This window comes from Mustela nivalis, assembly GCF_964662115.1.
Source record: "Mustela nivalis genome assembly, chromosome: 6".
Classification (NCBI taxonomy): domain Eukaryota; kingdom Metazoa; phylum Chordata; class Mammalia; order Carnivora; family Mustelidae; genus Mustela; species Mustela nivalis.
Window position 1 is genome coordinate 144,331,694 of NC_139025.1, and position 20,875 is coordinate 144,352,568.

The 20,875-nt window shown below is 42.8% G+C and overlaps 1 protein-coding gene across 1 annotated transcript in view; it reads right to left on the reverse strand.

Annotated features, from left to right (window-relative positions):
• LOC309868125 (uncharacterized protein) overlaps nucleotides 1-20,875 on the reverse strand; it is a gene marked incomplete at its 5' end in the record, with an annotated part of 168,895 nt that overhangs the window by 42,045 nt on the left and 105,975 nt on the right. The window contains one exon of the mRNA XM_082737581.1: nucleotides 6,380-6,690. Within this exon, the coding sequence (XP_082593707.1) occupies nucleotides 6,380-6,690 (311 nt within the window). The remainder of the gene's footprint in view (nucleotides 1-6,379; nucleotides 6,691-20,875) is intronic.

Genomic DNA, 20,875 nt, shown 5'->3' on the forward strand with positions numbered 1-20,875 from the left:
AACATTTTATCTCAGATTGCATTAATTTAAATAAAACTTAACAAAAATGGTGTGAAATGAACAAAAACACCATATTCTGTGATGAATCAAATGAAATACATTTTCAGTTGCTGTTTTTCCCCATTTAAAGATAAAATTTCTGATAACTGTCATTATTTGTGAAAAGACACAAGGCCAACAGTTTGTGTGTATGTGTGTTTTGGTTTTTGTTTTTTTTTCTTCCCCTTAAGGCTACAGCCATATTGTCACTAATAAAGATCTGAAATTTGCCTGGAAGCTATCATGGCAAATTGTCAGTCTGAGGGTAGTCACCACCCAGCCAAATGGCTTTATACATCATCAGTGCCTTTCTTCCACACACATTCTCTTCCTGGTTTAAACATTAGTTACCCTGGTTCTACACTGACACAGTATTTGCATCTCTCTCCTGTCCATAACTCCTGAAAGTTGGGGACCTCTCACTTTGGTTTCCCCAGAGCAAGACATTTTATTTGGTGCTTGGGGGCAATGGGCAGTTCAAGAAGTATGTTAATACTATCACTCAATGTATTGATCCATGCTATGCACCAACAGTGTAGTAAATATCATTCATTTCTTGTAACAAAGGCAGTAGGAACTTCCCCCAAGGGATGGAATTCCAAGGACAGAATGAAGGCAGGAAGGGAGCTGGTATATTTGTACCTACTTTGTGAGAGACACTGGTTTAGGTATTTTTATGTATACATTATACCACTGAACTGTCACAATCCTGCAAATTCTTACATGCTTGGGTTTATATGTAGCAAGTTTAGTAAGCCACCCAAATTCACAGTGACAGGCCCGTGAGTCAAATCCAGCATGCTTGACTCCATGATTGTCAAGTCCACTAGCCCCATATATCATGAGTCTGAGATTCATGAGTGTGTAGGTGCTATCAGGAAATGTCAAAAATGCCCATTTCAGGGACACATGGATGGCTCAGTTGGTTAATTGTCTACCTCCAGCTCAGGTCATAATCCCAGCATCCTGGGATCGAGTCCCCCATCGGGCTTCTTGCTTACCAGGAGCCTGCTTCCCACTCTGCCTGCCTCTCCCTCTGCTTGTGCTATCTCTCTGACAAATGAATAAATAAAATCTTTTGTAAAAATCTTGTTAAAAAGGTCCATTTTAAAGAATGTTTTAAAATATTGTTTGGACAGCAATAGAAGCGAAAGCAGAATGACATAATGTAATGACAGATAGTTTATATGGGAGCCCTTTGGGTACTCTGGTGGATGAATGTTTTTAAATTAGTTTTTCGTGGACATGGGGAGTTAGAGAGGAGAAGGGAGGTGGGGGAAATTGGAAGGGGAGGTGAACCATGAGAGACTATGGACTCTGAAAAACAATCTGAGGGTTTTGAAGGGGCGGGGGTTGGGAGGTTGGGGTACCAGGTGGTGGGTATTATAGAGCGCACTGCTTGCATGGAGCACTGGGTGTGGTGCAAAAAGAATGAATACTGTTATGCTGAAATAAATAAAAAAATAAATTTAAAAAAATTAGTTTTTCGTAAACTGCAAAAAAAGAAAAGCACTCCCATTTATAGCGTACACTTTATGGTTCACAAAGCATGTGGCAACAATAAAAATAATGATGGGTTACCGTTACAATTCATAGAAAAGGAGGTACAGGGAAATTGAATGAAAGGGAATAACAAAGTAGGTTCATAAGTCAATCTTCCTTGTAAAAAAATTAACCTGAAAGTGCGTTTCTGCCACCTCTCTCCTGTTTGATATCATAAAGATTGACCACGATACATGAATTATAGTTCGAGGTTTTGAAAAGCATAATAGCTTTCTACCAACACTTGAGCTTTCATTTATTTATTTATTTATTTATTTATTTATTTTTGCTAACAAGATAGCTCGATTTGATATGCGGTTCCTGACAACCAACGTCAGAAATAATTCCATCTTCATGAGAAGTCAGAAAGAACCACAAACCAAACCTCAAAATAGATTCGAAGAGAAAATACTCTTAAAAAAAGTTCCCTTCCTGGGGCACCCGAGTGGCTCAGTGAGTTAAAGCCTCTGCGTTCGGCTCAGGTCATGATCCTAGGGTCCTGGGATTGAGCCCCATGTCAGGCTCTCTGCTCAGCGGGGAGCCTGCTTCCACCTCTCTCTCTGCCTGCTCTCTGCCTACTTGTGATCTCTGTCTGTCAAATAAATAAATAAAATCTTTAAAAAAAATTTTCCCTTCCTATCAGAAGCAGACCAAAGAGAAGTGTATCCTCCCCCTAACAAATTCCCCAGAAAGCTTCATCTAAAAGGTTGTAGTTTCTTCAGACACCCAGCAGGACCTTCTTCTCTGGGCCTGGTATTTCTTCAATGGCCTATTCCAGAGAATAAGACACTAAACTACTGAGAGCCATGGGCCTCAGAACCACAAAAGAGATGATGAGGGGCACAAAGCACGCCTCTGGTCACCAAGAGGGTATGTAAATGTTTGCTGCTTTTCTGCATTTTTCAAAGCTGAGTTTTTAGCTGGAGGCCGCTCCTTTATGATAAATTGCTGATACTGTATAGTAAAAGCTATTATATGACAAACCACTTCCTATTTTGCATTCTCATGTGCCAAGACAGACACGGATTATTTAAAACCCTGAAGAAAGTGCTATTGCATTTAAATTGCCTGTAACCTTCGTGTAATAGATTTATGATTGATGATAGATTTAGTTAAAATATAACTATTTTAAATATTTACTCTCGGTAAACGATTTCAACCTATGCTCATTTAAGTAACTTGGTGCATAATCCCTTTTCTATTAAACCATAGTGCAAGGACCAATGCCACATTTCCGAGAGAACCCCAAGCTATTTTTCTAGAATGGCCGTATGCATATATATCAGGCGTCCTCTTTTCACTCTCTTTGTGGAGCACCTACCCTGGAGGTCATGTAATAACCAATGGCCAAAAAACAAACAAAAAACCCAAACATCCAGGTCGAAGTTATTCACCCGTGCCATCATGCAACGGCCGGACCCTGCCTGGAGACTAGGAGACTGCTCAAACAGATCAACGGCAGGCATCTAAGCCCAGGCCTGTGCTGGGGAAGCTGGTTCCCCGCTTCCCGCGCAATCAGGAAGCCAGCAAACTGACCCAAGAGTGCAGCCAGGGTTTAGGACTGATGATCTTTTCCCAGCCAGGCCGCGCGGACACCTGCTCGGGGAGCCAGGCTAGGAGGCCACCCAGCGCCGGCGCTGGCGACGCTCGCAGCCCCCGGGGCTTCGCCCCGCACCCCAGCCGGGGCCCGCGCCTCAGGAGGGAGGGGGGCGGGGGCGGCGCGGAGAAGGGGCTTTGCTAATTGCCAAAGCAGGAAGTGAGCTAGCAGAGGTCAAGGCGGAGAGTCTGGGAGGAGGTGGAGGGGCTGGCGGAGGAGGGGCGTGCAGCACCGCGGTGCTGTGCTGCGGCCCAGTCGGGACTGCAGGACCCTCCCGACTCGCCGCCCCTGCGCTCCCGCGCTCCAGCCCAGCCCCCGAGGCCGCGCCCTCCCGCTCCCGCTGCGGCTGCCCCTTCCCACCCCATGGCTTCTCCAGACGACCCTCTGCGCCCAGGTAAAGTGGCACCGAGCCGCGCCCTCACCTGGAGAGAGAAGCGCGAGTCGTGAGCTCCCCGGGGTGTTGGGGCCCAGCCTCCCGCGACCCCCGGGGCACCGGGACCACCCCGGACGCCGCGCCGCACCTGGGTCAGCACGGGCTCGGGCTGGGGACGGCGCCGCAACAGGTGCCCCCCCCCCCCCGCCAGCGGGCGCGCTAGCCCCCATCGTTGGGCACCCCCACGCGCGTGTGCTGAGGACCCCCTTCCCTCGTCTCCCGCCGACCCCGCCGCTTTTGTTCTAGACTTGGGATCCCAGGTGGAAACTAGTCCCTCAGACCTCCCTGGCAGCAAGGAGCGCAGGGAGGGATTCTCGGTTTGTCTGCCCTGGCTCTTCCTCTCTCCCCACTCACATGCCTTCTGGCGTCCCTTTCCTCTCCTCATTTTTACTTTTATTAAGTGGTTTTGTTCTGCATGTTGACCCGCAGAGCTATTTCATGAACGAATATACACGAAACCGAGTCGGAGCCCACCTGTGAGAGCCCACCTGTAGAGACCTGTCATTAGAATGGTCTCTGGTTCTAGCCTCAGTTCAGAATACTGCGTGTACCTGAGGACCCAGTCCAGATGTTTCTTTCATCTCTGACTTGAATTTGAAATCCTCCTCAGACTTCAGCTTCCAGGATTTCTCCCGGCCTTGCTCTCCCACTGTCTTGGTGGGGATTCGCCATGAGTGTTGAACACAGGAATGAATGAATGATATATACCCCCAGATCGCTGGGGCTTTTTCTTGTTTTGCTGAGGTTGGAAAGGCTTGGGAGAGACCCCCTGTACGCAAATACAGAGCTGCATGCAATTGTTTAGATAAACGTGTTCCCCACTTAATTGCTTGGGCATTGAACATTTCGCCCTTAACCTGTGGCTTGAGCAGTTAGGAGGAGAATCTGGAGGTGAATCAGAAGATGGCTGAATCCACATGGTGGTGGGCTGGGTTTGGTAGATTTTCCTGGAGATTCAAAAGGAAGATCTAAATTCTTCCAGTGGGGAGTGGTAAACATTTTATCGATGGGAGATGGAAAATAAATTGTCTGGTTAACCTTTCCCTCCCCCTCAAAACCCATTATTTGAAAAAACAAAAAGGGATGTGAAGGGAGAAATCCTCCCACTCCCATCCCCACTCCTATCCTCCCACTCCCATCCCCACATCCTTCCAAAGGACACCTCCTATCATTTTACCCTCTCATCATACCTCACGTGCTGGGATCTCCAAGACCCTCTGTTCCAGGTTGTGAGCATCCACTTTGGCCGGGCTGGTCTTGCCAAGAACACCACCACAGGAAATCTAGAGCCTGTAGTGCTGTTAATAATATCATCTAAGACTGTATTTGCTGCCCTCATGGCCTCTTCCCACCATGACTCACTGAAGCTTTTTACACGTTGTATCCATTAAGCTATAGTTCCCATAGCTCATCTTCTCTAGTGCCATTAATTTTTAGGGGACCATGCAAACCTTAAACTTGTCCCCCTTAATTGGATCCCTGTACCCCCACAATCTCTTTGAATGCCTTTCACCATGATCCTTGAATGAGATCTGAGACCACTGCTGGTACCTAACACTTCTTGGCACCTTGACTGTTAGGTTCTTGGAAGAGGAGGTGGCTATGGAGGTGAGTGGGAATGGGAGTGGGAGGATTTCTCCCTTCACTTCCCTTTTTGTTTTTTCAAATAATGGGTTTTGAGGGGGAGGGAAAGGTTAACCAGACAATTTATTTTCCATCTCCCATCGATAAAATGTTTACCACTCCCCACTGGAAGAATTTAGATCTTCCTTTTGAATCTCCAGGAAAATCTACCAAACCCAGCCCACCACCATGTGGATTCAGCCATCTTCTGATTCACCTCCAGATTCTCCTCCTAACTGCTCAAGCCACAGGTTAAGGGCGAAATGTTCAATGCCCAAGCAATTAAGTGGGGAACACGTTTATCTAAACAATTGCATGCAGCTCTGTATTTGCGTACAGGGGGTCTCTCCCAAGCCTTTCCAACCTCAGCAAAACAAGAAAAAGCCCCAGCGATCTGGGGGTATATATCATTCATTCATTCCTGTGTTCAACACTCATGGCGAATCCCCACCAAGACAGTGGGAGAGCAAGGCCGGGAGAAATCCTGGAAGCTGAAGTCTGAGGAGGATTTCAAATTCAAGTCAGAGATGAAAGAAACATCTGGACTGGGTCCTCAGGTACACGCAGTATTCTGAACTGAGGCTAGAACCAGAGACCATTCTAATGACAGGTCTCTACAGGTGGGCTCTCACAGGTGGGCTCCGACTCGGTTTCGTGTATATTCGTTCATGAAATAGCTCTGCGGGTCAACATGCAGAACAAAACCACTTAATAAAAGTAAAAATGAGGAGAGGAAAGGGACGCCAGAAGGCATGTGAGTGGGGAGAGAGGAAGAGCCAGGGCAGACAAACCGAGAATCCCTCCCTGCGCTCCTTGCTGCCAGGGAGGTCTGAGGGACTAGTTTCCACCTGGGATCCCAAGTCTAGAACAAAAGCGGCGGGGTCGGCGGGAGACGAGGGAAGGGGGTCCTCAGCACACGCGCGTGGGGGTGCCCAACGATGGGGGCTAGCGCGCCCGCTGGCGGGGGGGGGGGCACCTGTTGCGGCGCCGTCCCCAGCCCGAGCCCGTGCTGACCCAGGTGCGGCGCGGCGTCCGGGGTGGTCCCGGTGCCCCGGGGGTCGCGGGAGGCTGGGCCCCAACACCCCGGGGAGCTCACGACTCGCGCTTCTCTCTCCAGGTGAGGGCGCGGCTCGGTGCCACTTTACCTGGGCGCAGAGGGTCGTCTGGAGAAGCCATGGGGTGGGAAGGGGCAGCCGCAGCGGGAGCGGGAGGGCGCGGCCTCGGGGGCTGGGCTGGAGCGCGGGAGCGCAGGGGCGGCGAGTCGGGAGGGTCCTGCAGTCCCGACTGGGCCGCAGCACAGCACCGCGGTGCTGCACGCCCCTCCTCCGCCAGCCCCTCCACCTCCTCCCAGACTCTCCGCCTTGACCTCTGCTAGCTCACTTCCTGCTTTGGCAATTAGCAAAGCCCCTTCTCCGCGCCGCCCCCGCCCCCCTCCCTCCTGAGGCGCGGGCCCCGGCTGGGGTGCGGGGCGAAGCCCCGGGGGCTGCGAGCGTCGCCAGCGCCGGCGCTGGGTGGCCTCCTAGCCTGGCTCCCCGAGCAGGTGTCCGCGCGGCCTGGCTGGGAAAAGATCATCAGTCCTAAACCCTGGCTGCACTCTTGGGTCAGTTTGCTGGCTTCCTGATTGCGCGGGAAGCGGGGAACCAGCTTCCCCAGCACAGGCCTGGGCTTAGATGCCTGCCGTTGATCTGTTTGAGCAGTCTCCTAGTCTCCAGGCAGGGTCCGGCCGTTGCATGATGGCACGGGTGAATAACTTCGACCTGGATGTTTGGGTTTTTTGTTTGTTTTTTGGCCATTGGTTATTACATGACCTCCAGGGTAGGTGCTCCACAAAGAGAGTGAAAAGAGGACGCCTGATATATATGCATACGGCCATTCTAGAAAAATAGCTTGGGGTTCTCTCGGAAATGTGGCATTGGTCCTTGCACTATGGTTTAATAGAAAAGGGATTATGCACCAAGTTACTTAAATGAGCATAGGTTGAAATCGTTTACCGAGAGTAAATATTTAAAATAGTTATATTTTAACTAAATCTATCATCAATCATAAATCTATTACACGAAGGTTACAGGCAATTTAAATGCAATAGCACTTTCTTCAGGGTTTTAAATAATCCGTGTCTGTCTTGGCACATGAGAATGCAAAATAGGAAGTGGTTTGTCATATAATAGCTTTTACTATACAGTATCAGCAATTTATCATAAAGGAGCGGCCTCCAGCTAAAAACTCAGCTTTGAAAAATGCAGAAAAGCAGCAAACATTTACATACCCTCTTGGTGACCAGAGGCGTGCTTTGTGCCCCTCATCATCTCTTTTGTGGTTCTGAGGCCCATGGCTCTCAGTAGTTTAGTGTCTTATTCTCTGGAATAGGCCATTGAAGAAATACCAGGCCCAGAGAAGAAGGTCCTGCTGGGTGTCTGAAGAAACTACAACCTTTTAGATGAAGCTTTCTGGGGAATTTGTTAGGGGGAGGATACACTTCTCTTTGGTCTGCTTCTGATAGGAAGGGAAAATTTTTTTTAAAGATTTTATTTATTTATTTGACAGACAGAGATCACAAGTAGGCAGAGAGCAGGCAGAGAGAGAGGTGGAAGCAGGCTCCCCGCTGAGCAGAGAGCCTGACATGGGGCTCAATCCCAGGACCCTAGGATCATGACCTGAGCCAAACGCAGAGGCTTTAACTCACTGAGCCACTCGGGTGCCCCAGGAAGGGAACTTTTTTTAAGAGTATTTTCTCTTCGAATCTATTTTGAGGTTTGGTTTGTGGTTCTTTCTGACTTCTCATGAAGATGGAATTATTTCTGACGTTGGTTGTCAGGAACCGCATATCAAATCGAGCTATCTTGTTAGCAAAAATAAATAAATAAATAAATAAATAAATAAATGAAAGCTCAAGTGTTGGTAGAAAGCTATTATGCTTTTCAAAACCTCGAACTATAATTCATGTATCGTGGTCAATCTTTATGATATCAAACAGGAGAGAGGTGGCAGAAACGCACTTTCAGGTTAATTTTTTTACAAGGAAGATTGACTTATGAACCTACTTTGTTATTCCCTTTCATTCAATTTCCCTGTACCTCCTTTTCTATGAATTGTAACGGTAACCCATCATTATTTTTATTGTTGCCACATGCTTTGTGAACCATAAAGTGTACGCTATAAATGGGAGTGCTTTTCTTTTTTTGCAGTTTACGAAAAACTAATTTTTTTAAATTTATTTTTTTATTTATTTTCAGCATAACAGTATTCATTCTTTTTGCACCACACCCAGTGCTCCATGCAAGCAGTGCGCTCTATAATACCCACCACCTGGTACCCCAACCTCCCAACCCCCCGCCCCTTCAAAACCCTCAGATTGTTTTTCAGAGTCCATAGTCTCTCATGGTTCACCTCCCCTTCCAATTTCCCCCACCTCCCTTCTCCTCTCTAACTCCCCATGTCCACGAAAAACTAATTTAAAAACATTCATCCACCAGAGTACCCAAAGGGCTCCCATATAAACTATCTGTCATTACATTATGTCATTCTGCTTTCGCTTCTATTGCTGTCCAAACAATATTTTAAAACATTCTTTAAAATGGACCTTTTTAACAAGATTTTTACAAAAGATTTTATTTATTCATTTGTCAGAGAGATAGCACAAGCAGAGGGAGAGGCAGGCAGAGTGGGAAGCAGGCTCCTGGTAAGCAAGAAGCCCGATGGGGGACTCGATCCCAGGATGCTGGGATTATGACCTGAGCTGGAGGTAGACAATTAACCAACTGAGCCATCCATGTGTCCCTGAAATGGGCATTTTTGACATTTCCTGATAGCACCTACACACTCATGAATCTCAGACTCATGATATATGGGGCTAGTGGACTTGACAATCATGGAGTCAAGCATGCTGGATTTGACTCACGGGCCTGTCACTGTGAATTTGGGTGGCTTACTAAACTTGCTACATATAAACCCAAGCATGTAAGAATTTGCAGGATTGTGACAGTTCAGTGGTATAATGTATACATAAAAATACCTAAACCAGTGTCTCTCACAAAGTAGGTACAAATATACCAGCTCCCTTCCTGCCTTCATTCTGTCCTTGGAATTCCATCCCTTGGGGGAAGTTCCTACTGCCTTTGTTACAAGAAATGAATGATATTTACTACACTGTTGGTGCATAGCATGGATCAATACATTGAGTGATAGTATTAACATACTTCTTGAACTGCCCATTGCCCCCAAGCACCAAATAAAATGTCTTGCTCTGGGGAAACCAAAGTGAGAGGTCCCCAACTTTCAGGAGTTATGGACAGGAGAGAGATGCAAATACTGTGTCAGTGTAGAACCAGGGTAACTAATGTTTAAACCAGGAAGAGAATGTGTGTGGAAGAAAGGCACTGATGATGTATAAAGCCATTTGGCTGGGTGGTGACTACCCTCAGACTGACAATTTGCCATGATAGCTTCCAGGCAAATTTCAGATCTTTATTAGTGACAATATGGCTGTAGCCTTAAGGGGAAGAAAAAAAAACAAAAACCAAAACACACATACACACAAACTGTTGGCCTTGTGTCTTTTCACAAATAATGACAGTTATCAGAAATTTTATCTTTAAATGGGGAAAACAGCAACTGAAAATGTATTTCATTTGATTCATCACAGAATATGGTGTTTTTGTTCATTTCACACCATTTTTGTTAAGTTTTATTTAAATTAATGCAATCTGAGATAAAATGTTAATATTCCTGAGGGTATGGACATTGTATACAAATGAACCCAGCTAAGTGGGCTCCTGGACAGGGTCTGATCTATTTATAAAAGTAGCTGGAGCTAAGTGTCTTGTTCCAGAACAAGACAACGCCTTCCCTCCGTTGCATTTGCCTTCTACAGCCTAAGTGGGAGTTAATATGTTCACGTGTCTCCTTAAATTTTGTCCAGAGTGTGTTAAAGCAGTCATAGGGGACCTGGGTGGTTTTGCCGTCTGCCTTCTCATAACAATGGCCCAGTTTTCTCCTGGAGAATCAATGTTCCCGCTTTCAGTCCATGCAGTTAGGCGGCGGCAACTTCACCCTGGCTCCTGACTCTAGCAGTTGGCATGTCACCCACTAATGGCCTTTGAGAACATCACTGAGTGAGCCGTGAGTTTAGTCGATGCACGAGAACTTTGCTGGGTCGGTGAGGAGGTTGGTCTCTGAATAACTAGCCCGAGATCCACTTGTGTGTGGTGGAACAAATGAGCAGAGTGGTGTTTTGGCCAGAGTGCTCATCCTAGAGAGCCCTGAATGCCAGACAAAAGCATTTGAGACTATTTTTTTTTTCAGGCAACAGGAAGCTAGTTTTGAAAAGCAGCACATGAAAATTGGTGTTTTTGGAAGATTAGTCGGGCAGCTGTGTGTAGGATAGGGTGGAGGGAGTAGAGAATGCAATCCCTGAGTGCATTTAATCTTTATGATGCACTGTAATTTATTATGAAGTTGGATTTGCATCCTTATCCAAACGTGAGGGAAACTCCTGTCCAAAACTGTAAATGTTTTTTGGTTACCTTTTTTTTTTTTAAGATTATATTTATTTATATGACACAGAGAGAGATCACAAGCAGGCAGAGAGGCAGGCAGAAAGAGAGAGAGAGATGCAGGCTCCAGGCTGAGCAGAGAGACTGATGCAGGGCTCGATCCCAAGGACCCTGAGATCATGACCTGAGCCAAAGGCAGAGGCTTAACCCGCTGAGCCACCCAGGTGCCCCTAAACATGAATAATTCTTAAAGGTTTCTCTACTCACTTATATAGAAGCCCTTTTCCAAACAGAAGATTAAATCTCTCTTGGCTACTCCTATCAGCTTATTTTGAATTATTTTCCATCCAGAAGCATGAACTAGAAAACCACAGTTTTTACACAGTGTTTGGTTTTCCACCAAGAGAATCTCATAATTTGTGGTGATTCAGTGTGGTGTGTTGCTAAAAGCATTTCCAATGCTGCGGATACAAGAAGGCGGTGCAGAGAGGTAAGGAAACAGGAGAAAAGGTATGGCTCTCTAATGAGCACTTTATTCTAGAATTTTCCTCCAGCCTTGGGAGCTCACCACTCACACGTGTGTGCTGGTGCCTTGATCTCGTGGGCCACAGTGCTCAGCATCTTCCAGCTGCTTTTTTAGTGAATACATATGTAACAATTGATTTCTTGCTCTGGACTTTGAGAGAAAAATCTGTTCAGAGGGATGGACTTTATATATATATTTTAAAGATTTTATTTATTTATTTGACAGACAGAGATCACAAGTACGCAGAGAGGCAGGCAGAGAGAGTGGGAGAAGCAGGTTCCCCCCTGAGCAGAGAGGCTCTGATGCAGGGCTTGATCCCAGAACCCTGGGATCATGACCTGAGTCGAAGGCAGAGACCCACTGAGCCACCCAGGTGCCCCTGGACTTGCTATATTAAAACCTGAACCCCAACTATCTAAAGTCAGCCAGAGGAGATTTTGTTGTTTCTGCTGTTAGAAGAGAATAGAGAAGAAAACCCGGTGTTGTCAGTGACAAGCTAAAGCTTGTATGGTAAGCACCCCACAGTTTAGTTTCCTGCGTTGTGTATCCCCAGAATGTGGAACACAGGCTCAGGTTGCTGACTTGGATATCTACTAGGTCATCCATCATTAAATAAGCTATTTTAACAACTTGTCTTTTAGAATTTATTCTGAGCTGAGACAATAAGGTAGGCTTAGGTCCAAGTGAGTCAACTGAGAAACTATTAGAACATAAGTGAGTTCATTTTGGAGGAGAGAGAAAGCTCAACAAATGGAACCCCAACAACTTTCTTATAGACCAGCAATAACCAAGGGGGGAGGGGAAACAATCCCATTTACAGTAGCAAATAAAGGGGCTCCTGGGTGGCTCAGTGGGTTAGGCCTCTGTCTTCAGCTCAGGTCATGGTCTCAGGGTCCTGGGATTGAGCCCTGCATCAGGCTCTCTGCTCAGCGGGGAGCCTGCTTCTCCCTCTCCCTCTTTCTCTGCCTATTTGTGATTTCTCTCTCCATTAAATGAATAAGATTTATTAAAAAATTTATACAGTAGCAAATAAAGCTATAAATTTACTGGAGATAAATTTAATAACATTGTTTAAAAACTGCAAGAACTGAGATGCCTGGGTGGTGCAGTTGGTAAGCACCTGACTCTTGGTTTTTGGCACCAGTCGTGATCTTGGGGTCATGAGATTGACCCCCACAAAGGGCTCTGTGCTCAGCACGGAGTCTGCTTGGGACTCTTTCTCCCTCTGCCTTTAAAATAATAAGTAAATCTTAAAAAAAAAAATTGCATGAACTACAGAGCTTTCCTGAAAGCCATAAAAAGGAAATCTGACTAAAGAGAAAGCTATACCAGGTTAATAGGCAAGAAGCATCAATACTGGGGCCCCGGGGTGGCTCAGTATATTAAGCATCTGCCTTTGGCTCAGGTCATAATCCCAGTGCCCTGGGATCTAGCCGGGGAGCAGGCACCTGGCTCAGTCTGCTTCTCCCTCTCCCTCTTACCCCCAACCCCCAGCTCATGCTCTCGCTCTCTGAAACAAATAAATAAAAATCTTTTTTTTTTTTTTAAAAAGAGGCTTCAATATTATAAAGACACTCACATTTCCCTAATGAATCTATCGAGTTAATAAAACACAATCAAGCTAATAAGATTTTCTTAGAACATGAAACTGTTTGCAAATGTATATGAGAGGGTGAATAAAAGAATGTTGAGGAAGAATAACAAAAAGGGGGGATTTGCCCTACAAGATAGCAAGATATTATAAAGCAACAGTAATTAAAACAGTTGGTGTAAAAAAAAAAAGATTAATGGGAGCAGAAAAAATTTCAAGCACAGACTCTTGTATCTTTTGGGAATTTGCTGTATGACAGATATTTGAATGGTGAGGGGCACCTGGGTGGTTCAGCTGGTTAAGGGACCAACTCTTGGTTTCTCCTCAGGTCATGACCTCATGGGTCTGTGTGGTAAGCCCCACCTCAGGCTCTGTGCTCAGAAAGGATCCTGCCTGGGTTTCTCTCTTTCTGCTCCTTGTCCCACTCACATGCATGCAGGTGCATGCTCTCTCTCTCTCTCAAATAAATAAATCTTTTAAAAAAAAAATGGTGAGAAGATGGATAGTCCAAAAATAGAATTGGAATATTTGGATTGAGATGAACAATGCAGTTTATATCCCTACCTCACCTTATACACAAAAGTAAGTTTCAAACAGATTAAATATCTAACTGTAAAGCATTTAATTTTAAAATTACTAAGAAAGACTAAAATTACTAAGAAGGAGAGAATGTCTTAATAACTTCAGGAGCAGGAAAGGCTTTCTTTTTTAAAAGAAATATTTATTTATTTATTTATTTATTTATTTGAGAGAGAGAGAGAGAGAAAGAAGGGTGGGTGGAGAGAGAGAGAGAGAGTCTTAACCAGACTCTGTACTGAGTGTTGAGCCCAACGTGTGGCTGGATCTCTTGACCCTGAGACAAAAGCAAGAGTCAGTTGCTTAACTGACTGAGCCACCCCTGTGCCCCAGAAAGGCTTTCTTAAGGCCAAAAAATAAGCAGACATAAAGTCTAACTGAATATAAATTCAAATTCTGCACCAGAAAACAATTAAAAATTATAAAATGGGGATGTTTCTAGGAAAAAGTTTCTATGGCTGGGGTTGAAGAGGTTGCTGCCTGTTTTCTCTTCAAGGATTTTGATGGATTCCTGTCTCACACTGAGGTCTTTCATCCATTAACTGAGGGGTTTCTGGGGAGCTGGGAGGGGAGAGATAGGGTGGCTGGGTGATGGATACTGGGTAGGGTATGTGCTGTGATGAGTGATGTGAATCATATAAGACTAATGATTCACAGACCTGTACCCCTGAAACAAATAATACGTTACATGTTAATGAAAAAGAAAAAAATAAAAACAAAAAATTTTAAAAAATTTATACAATAAGGGCAAACTTAGAGAAATTAACTATGTAATACTCTATTTTATAACTAAGTAAAATATAAAATAAAATTTAAATATAAAATATATTTCTTTTCTAAAAATTTTTAAAAGATTTTATTTATTTATTTGACACAGAGAGAGAGAGAGAGTTTGCAAGCAGGCAGACAGGCAAGCAGAGAGAGAGAGGGGGAAGCAGGCTCCCTGCTGAGCAGAGAGCGATGCGGGGTTGGATCCCAGGAACCTGAGATCATGACCTGGGCCAAAGGTAGAGGCTTAACCCACTGAGCCACCCAGGTGCCCCTAAAATATTTATATTTCTAATTATAAAATAGAATAGTATATAATATATATTTATGTATATAAAATAAAAGGCGAGGATCAAAAGTTTTCAGCATTCATTTAAACAAATTAAAGTATGTTAAAAAAAATAATATAAGGTTAGATAAAAACTAAGTAGAAAATTCCTAGGAGAAACCAAAATGACCAATAAAAATATGATAAGGTGCTCAACCTTGTAAAAATAAGAGAAATACTGGGGCACCTGGGTGGCTCAGTGGGTTAAAACCTCTGCCTTTGGCTCAGGTCATGTTCCCAGGGTCCTGTAATTGAGCCCCACATCGGGCTCTCTGCTCAGCAGGGAGCCTGGTTCCCTTCCTCTCTCTCTGCCTGCCTCTCTGCCTACTTGTGATCTCTGTCAAGTAAATAAATAAAATCTTTAAAAATAAATAAATAAATAAATAAATAAATAAATAAAATCTTTTATTTTAGTAAGAGAAATACAAATACAAAGTAAGAGAAATACAAATTAAAGTATTAGTGAGCTAGCAGACTGGCAAAACGTTAAGAGCTTGCCAATATCAAATATGGACAAAATTGCAAAGAAACAGGTCTTCTTACAGTGTGGGAATGTAAAGTGATAATGGTCACATTGGAGAGCATTGGCCTAAAATTGCTAAATTTGCTAAAATTGACCTAAGATATCCGTTACATGTGATACAAGGAGGAACACATAAGAATGTTGTTTGCAGCATTTTTTGTAACAGCAAATATTAAAAACAACATAAATGGCAGCCAATAGGAGGATGAATAAATGTATAATATAATCATGCAAGATAATATTTTACAGAAGTTAGCAAAAATAAGCTAAAAATTTTTTAAATGAAAAAAACAAGTTGCACAGTGATATGAGGGGTAGACACAAGCCAATCTATGTTCTCTATGTTCTCTCCTTAATGATGATCACAAAAGTATACTGATACGTGTACGATTTTTTAAAAAATGGATGTATGTCAACTTTGCCTTATGACCAAGGCAGAGTGACAGGAAGCAGATTTACCCTTTTACCTGAAATAAGAACAAAAACCCCAAGTAAAATATAGGAAACAAGAGTTTTTAAGGCACTACGCAACAGATAAAAAATGCCATTGATTTCTAAGAGCCAGAATATAAGCAAGATGATTCTTATAATTGTCCCAGCTTACTGTCTTAAGGGAATTTCCCAGTTGCAGTGCAGAGAACGGGAATGCAGACAAATCCCTATGACTCCCTAATGTGAAGAGATGAAGCTAGAAGTCACAGGACAGAATGCTATAGAGACTTCACAGAAGGTTCCTCAGAGATCCATGGAATGTCCCTCTTGACTACTCAGCATAACATTTACTGATGGAGGCATTCATGTTGGAAATGACCCAGAGTTGGAGAAAGGATGATTAGAGGGACGATGTCAGACAGCTAGAGGGGACAATGAGTGGTGCTCACTCAGAGCCACGAATAGTGCTTAGTCCTACCAACAGGTCTAGAAAAACCTTCTATTTCATAGGAATTTGGCAGAGTTCACACAAGAGTCTTGCCTCAGTAGTAGAGAAGAATTAGGAGAATAGTTATCCCTGGACTGATGGAGCGCTGCCCCATTTCCACCCAACAAATCTTAAAAGCAAGACCCAAAAGGATCAAACTCTTTTCAAGTAACTTAGCTGCATCCTGAAAAACTCAATAAACACAAATATAAAATATAGAAATACAAAAATATCCAATACCCAACAAGGGACATGCACAGACTATGACATAAATATAAACGTAATAATTGATTTTGTCTATCCATTTTACATAATTAACTGGTGGTTAGCATATTTGAAATAGATATGAGATTTTTCCTGTCTGAGATTATATACCAACCATTCCTTTGTGTCACACTGTTTTGATCTACTTTAAAAGGAAAATAGTTTCATGCTATTGTCAATTATTTTTATCCAATCAGGCTTTCTTTGGGGAACTGGGGAGCATTAGGAAGAGAGGAAATAATGAAGAGGAACAAGGAAGTGCACCGAGAGGGCAGGTAGAGGGCACCAAAGGCAAACACAAGTACAGAGGACCTGTGCATGAGCCATCTCAAACCAACATCTGTTCCAGCAGTTTCAGGGGAAGAAACGTGTACTTTTTTTTTTTTTAATTGAAAAGCCAATTTTATTTCTATGATAGACAAAACATTATACATAACAGGATAATATAAGGCAAAAGCTGCCTTTTGAGAGTTTTGGTGACATTTATGTGTCTGAAACGTGTACTTTTTATCACTAAGTTATAGTTGACACAATTAGCATGGAGCAAAATTTAATTCAGTTGAAACAGAAGGGGAAGCTTAAATTGCACATTGTAGAATATAATTTCTCATAGGTTAACAGAATTTAATTGACCTTCCTTTTGTGATTATTAAGAACTTGCATTTTAGAAATGCATATCACCAGCATTTCCATACAAACTTTCTCAGTTTCAGGACTCCTTACTACTTCTTCTTCTTCTTCTTCTTCTTCTTCTTCTTCTTCTTCTTCTTCTTCTTCTTCTTCTTCTTCTTCTTTTCTTCTTCTTCTTCTTCTCTTCTTCTTCTTCTTCTTCTTCTTCTTCTTCTTCTTCTTTAAGATTTTATTTATTTATTTGACAGACAGAACACAACTAGGCAGAGAGACAAGCAGAAGGAGAGAGAGAAACAGGCTCACCGCTGAGCAGAGAGTCTGACGTGCGGCTCAATCCCAGGACTCTGGGATCATGACCTGAGCCGAAGGCAGTGGCTTAACTGACTGAGCCTCCCAGGAGCCCCCAAGGACTCCTTACTATTCAGTTGAGAGAATGGGGTGTCACTTAACTTGTTTCAACAGGCAACTCCTTATGATACTCAGACATTTTCCATTTCAATCAGTGCAAAGACTTGGAAGTGTTGAAAGAAGACTACTAATCCTCATGTGTCTCCTCCCCCAACCTCCTTTCCCAACCAAAAGATCCAATCAGTCATGAATATTATAGTCATTTTCTTAATCGATTTTGGGATTAGGGGTTTATAGATGTGAACTTGGATATAAAAAGAAAATAATCCAAAGAAGAATAATTTCAAGTGCGTGAAGATAATAATTTCAGCTGAAGTATAACTAAGAAATAAAGGAAGAGTAGATGCACCTTCGTGTTCAATAATAGAGTGGTTGAATTATGATACCTTAATGATGATCACGAAAGTATACTGATACAACAATAAAATCATTATTTTGCTTTCAAATACTTAAAGCTTTATAATGGCCAGCATGGAGCCTGAAAGTCTTCCCCACTCCTCCCTGACAACAAGTAAAAAGCTCAACAAACTGGGAAGTCAACAGCCCTCCTTAGATCCATCAGGGAAGTGGGGTCACAGGGCAAAGCACTGCCTTCAAACATTGGAGAAATCAACAGGCCCATATAGAAGATTACAATCTACCAGAACAGAAAGCCACACACAGAAACCTTCACTGGAATTCGTAGGAAGGCAGGAAAACCTGGACTGTAATTGTTCAGTTGCTGAAGGCTCAGTGTGGGTTTCTGAGAAATAAAAACACCAGGGGGCAGGGGGATGGGGAACCACACATTTTTAGGACTTTTACCTCATGAGTTTGACCAGATTCTCACAGTGACTATCAGTAGCAAGAAGTGAATTGGAATCATTTTGAAATACTCAGAGCATTCTGTTATTAAAAAGGCTTCCCTCTCAGAGGAAGCTGTTTTATCACAGCCTAACCAACCCAGAGGAAGGAAATGTCCAACCTCAGTTGGCTCACACCTTCCACATGGGGGAAAGAAAAGACCCAAGTCCAACCTACTCTAGCAATTTTGTCTCATCTCGGGGCAAAAGTGGACTGAGAAGCATTTGTGAGGTTCACCGTCCAGAGACACAGACTCACCAGAAGACCGAAACCAAATAATAGGACTACAGAATGCTTCCTCACCCCAACACTCACCACCACATTACTAAAGGCTGGCGTATGAGAGGCCTATGTGCCACAGTTCCTTTTACCTGGCACATCATGTCTGGCTATCAAGAAAAAGTTATAAGGCATACTAAAAAGGCAACACAATTTGAAGAAACAGCAATGGCAAGATTGTTGGAATTATCAACCAGAGAACTGAAAACTCTGATCAATATGGTATGGGCTCTAATGGATACAGTAGACATCAGGCAAGAGTGGATTGACAACTTAAGTAGGAAGAAGTAAGTTCTCAAAAGAAAAATTTTTTAAATGCTAGGGTAAAAAAGAACACTGTAGCAGAAATAAAGAATGCCTCTGATGGGCTCATCAGCATATGGGACATGGCTGAGGAGAAAAATTCAGAGCTTAGGATAAGACAGTAGAAAATTCCAAAATGGAAGAGAAAAGGTAAAGAAGATAGAAAAAGAAACTAGGACAAAATATTCTGGAACTGAGATGTAGCTACAAAAGTTTTAACATACATGTAATGGGAATATCAGAAGAAGAGGGAAAGAAACAAAAGAAATATTTGAAGTGATAATGATTGAGAATTTTCCTAAATTAATATCAGAAACCTAACCACAGATCCAGGACTCTCAGAGAACACCAAGCAGGATAAATGACAAAAACCAAAACCAAGCAAGACAAACAAAACTATACTTAAAGCATAATATAGTCAAACTTCAGAAAAGCAATGATAAAGGAACAATAAGCCAGAGAATAAAAACACCTTACTATAGAGGAATAAAGGTAAGAATTACATCCAACTTCTGCTCAAGAACCAGGCAAACGAGAAGACAGTGAAGCGAAATATTTAGTGTTGAGAGGGGGAAAGAAATGCCAACCTAGAATTCTGCACCCTGAAAACTTAACCTCCGAAAGTGAAAGAAAAGTAAATATTTTCTCAATTTAACGAAAATTGAGCGAATTAATTGCCAGGGACCTGCCTTACAAGAAATGTTAAAAGAAGTTCTTTAGAAGGAAAAAATAGAGGTCAAAAACTCAGACTTCCATAAAGAAAAAGAGACCATCAGGGAAGCAATACATCAAGGTAAAATAAAAGCTTTTATTTTTCTGGGATGCCTGGGTGGCTCAGTGGGTTAAGCTGCTGCCTTCAGCTCGGGTCATGATCCCAGGGTCCTAGGATCAAGTCCCACATCGGGCTCCTTGGTCGGCGGGGAGCCTGCCTCTCTCTCTGCCTCTGCCTGCCTCTCTGCCTGCTTGTGTGCTTTCTCTCTCTCTCTCTCTTTCTGACAAATAAATAAATAAATAAAATCTTTAAAAAAAAGCTTTTATTTTTCTTACTTTTAGTTGATCTAACAATAATTTGTTCAAAGTAATAATAGCAACAATGTACTTAATTATGTGTGTTTATATACATATATATGTTTAGTATGCTTATTGTATAAGTGAAATGAGCAATGATGCAAGGGATATATGGGAGGAATTAGGATTAGCTATGTTATTATAAGGTACTTGCACTACTTACACCTTTTGAAAATGGCTTGTATTATTATATTGTGCAAGTCTAGAACAGCCACTAAAAAAAGTTTTTCTTTTTTAAAAGTAATATAACTGATATGCTACAAAAGAAAATAAAATGGAATCCCATAGAATGCTCAATTGAAACTACAAAAGGAAAAATAAAAATAAAAGAATAAAACTACAAAGGTGGGGCACCTGGGTGGCTCAGTTAGTTAAGCATCTGCCTTTGGCTCAGGTCATGATCCCGGGGTCCCGGGATCAAGACCCACATCAGGCTCCTTGCTGAGCAGGGAGCCTGCTTCTCCCTCTGCCTGCTCTGCCTGATGCTGCTCCCCCTGCTTGTGCTCTCTCTCTGACAAAAAATAAATAAAATATTTTTTTAAAAACTACAAAAGGGAGAGGAAGATTGAAAACAGGAACAAAGAAGAAAGGCACTAAATGGAAAATAGTAACAACTATGGTAGGTATCAATACAAAAATATCAATAATCACTTTAAATGTTAATTATCTAAACATACCAACTAAAAGAGATTATTAGAGTGGATCAAAAAACAAGATCTAACTATATTTTATCTATAAGAAACTTATTTTAGGGGTGCCTAGGTAGCTCAGTCAGTTAAGTATCTGCCTTCAGTTGAGGTCATGATCTTGGGGTAATGGAATTGAGCCCTGCATCAGGCTCCCTGCTCAGTGGGTGGTCTGCTTTTCCTTCTCCCTCAGCTCCTCCCCCATTCATCTCTCTCTCAAATAAATAAAATCTTAAAAAAAAGAAACCTATTTTAAATATAAAGACACTTATAGAAATTAAAAGTAAAGGGATGGAGAGAGATATACCATGTTAACACTAATAAAAAGAAAGCAGGAATAGCTACATTAATTTCTGACAGAGCAGACTCCAGAGCAAAGAAATTTTTCAGAGATAAAGAGGGGCATTACATAATAATAAAGCAGTCAATTTTCCAGG